Raw genomic sequence first — 1,518 nt, 5'->3', positions numbered from 1 at the left:
AAATGCAAGACAGTTGTGACAAAATATCTACAAAAGCAGATGCACAGTAGTCGGCCGGCCAAAGATGTCATTTTGACAAAATTTAGTGCCGACCGGCAACAAAGAGTGCCGATGACAGCAAAAACCAGCCGGTGACCTCTAGCCATGGCCGGTGGTGTGTGGGGATGCCTCACAAGGCATTCCCTGCCCCTCCAAGGCAAAACACAAGTGTTTGGTGCAAAACCAGACACTAAACAGTCAAGTTCGGAGATCCTGAGGCAAGGCGCGCGAGCCGAGACCTCCGGGAACTCCAAACGAACACAAACAAGGGTAATCACCAAGTGTTCCAATGGTGACGTCCAAGTCTTGAGGACGGTCAAAAATGGGGTGTCTACCTGCAACAATGGCCGCAACTGCGGCCTGTGAGTCACTTTACATGTTACAAACTGAAGACATCATTCAATTGTTAGTACAGGAGATTATAGATTGTGTTTGGGTTAGATATCTGCCTAGAGATCCCCAGGAGGATGCAATGGGATGTTGTAATTCTAATCTTAGTAAGGCTTTGACTTTTATACAAAATTATGGGGTATCTGTGGATGAAGATTATCCATATCATGGAATGAGTGGAGAGTGCATGCCAAACCCACATGTAAAGTAGTTATATATGTGTATACTTTTTTTTATAAATTAACTTTTCAAATGAATCACGAATTATCAAATTTTTATTATTTTATTTTTTGTATTCTTGTTTTTCAGACACAAAGGTTATATATCGAAGATTATGAAACCATCAAATTTGAAGAATTCCCTAATCAATTTGTACAACTCATTGATAACCATCTGATTGCTAGTATGGTGGATGTCTACCAACCCCTCACCACTTTCAGACATGTAAGTAACATATGATTATAAATAATAATAATACTAATTATTATTATTATTATTAATATTATTATTATTATTTAAAATTATCATAATTTTTATCCATTTTTTCTTTTTGTGTAGGGAATTTATCAAGACGATGATGATGATGATGATGATGATGATGATGATGAGGAGGAGGAGGAGGAGGAGGAGGAGGAGGAGGAGGAGATGAAGAAGGAGGAGGAGGAGGAGGATAATAATAGAACAAAAATGTTAGTTAAACATGCAATGTTGTTGATAGGATATGGCATAGAAGATGAAATAGAATACTACTAGGTCAAGAATTCGTGGGGAACCAATTGGGGTGTGGATGGATATGGTAAAGTTTGACGAGATTTGGTTTATCGCGTGTCATATCACTACAAGAAATTGCACTTTTGGTGACTAAAGTTTTAGCCGCCAAAAGTAAGATTTCAGTCGCCGAAAAGCTTTTCCGACTAAATATTTTGGTCGCTGGATTTGTTGCAGGAAGATTGTCGGGGAAGGTATTGGCTACTAAAAAAATTTTAGTTACCAAAAGTCCTATAAATGGCGACTAATTTTCTAATCGCCAAAAGTAAATGTACTGGCGACAAAAATAATCTTTAGTCGCTGATTAGGTTAAATTAGCGA

General features: G+C 38.1%; 1 protein-coding gene across 1 annotated transcript; it reads left to right on the top strand.

Annotated features, from left to right (window-relative positions):
- Positions 1-382: 382 nt before the first annotated feature.
- LOC145799758 (uncharacterized) lies at positions 383-1,007 on the top strand. Its single transcript, XM_082889391.1, has 3 exons — positions 383-631; positions 739-877; positions 988-1,007. The coding sequence occupies exons 1-3, from the start codon at positions 383-385 to the stop codon at positions 1,005-1,007; spliced, it is 408 nt and encodes a 135-aa protein (XP_082745517.1).
- Positions 1,008-1,518: the final 511 nt, after the last annotated feature.

Source organism: Camellia sinensis, chromosome 9 (genome assembly GCF_055761805.1).
Source record: "Camellia sinensis isolate YWXY chromosome 9, ASM5576180v1, whole genome shotgun sequence".
Taxonomy (NCBI): domain Eukaryota; kingdom Viridiplantae; phylum Streptophyta; class Magnoliopsida; order Ericales; family Theaceae; genus Camellia; species Camellia sinensis.
The sequence above is the reverse complement of the archived record's forward strand: the minus strand, read 5'-3'. Positions and strand labels throughout refer to the sequence as shown.

Bases quoted from the DNA above. Each gene is read 5' to 3' on its own strand.
- LOC145799758 (XM_082889391.1), top strand. From the start codon at position 383: ATGGCCGCAACTGCGGCCTGTGAGTCACTTTACATGTTACAAACTGAA. The intron at 632-738 runs GTAAAGTAGTTA...CTTGTTTTTCAG, and splicing joins AGTGCATGCCAAACCCACAT to ACACAAAGGTTATATATCGA. The intron at 878-987 runs GTAACATATGAT...CTTTTTGTGTAG, and splicing joins CACCACTTTCAGACATGTAA to GGAATTTATCAAGACGATGA.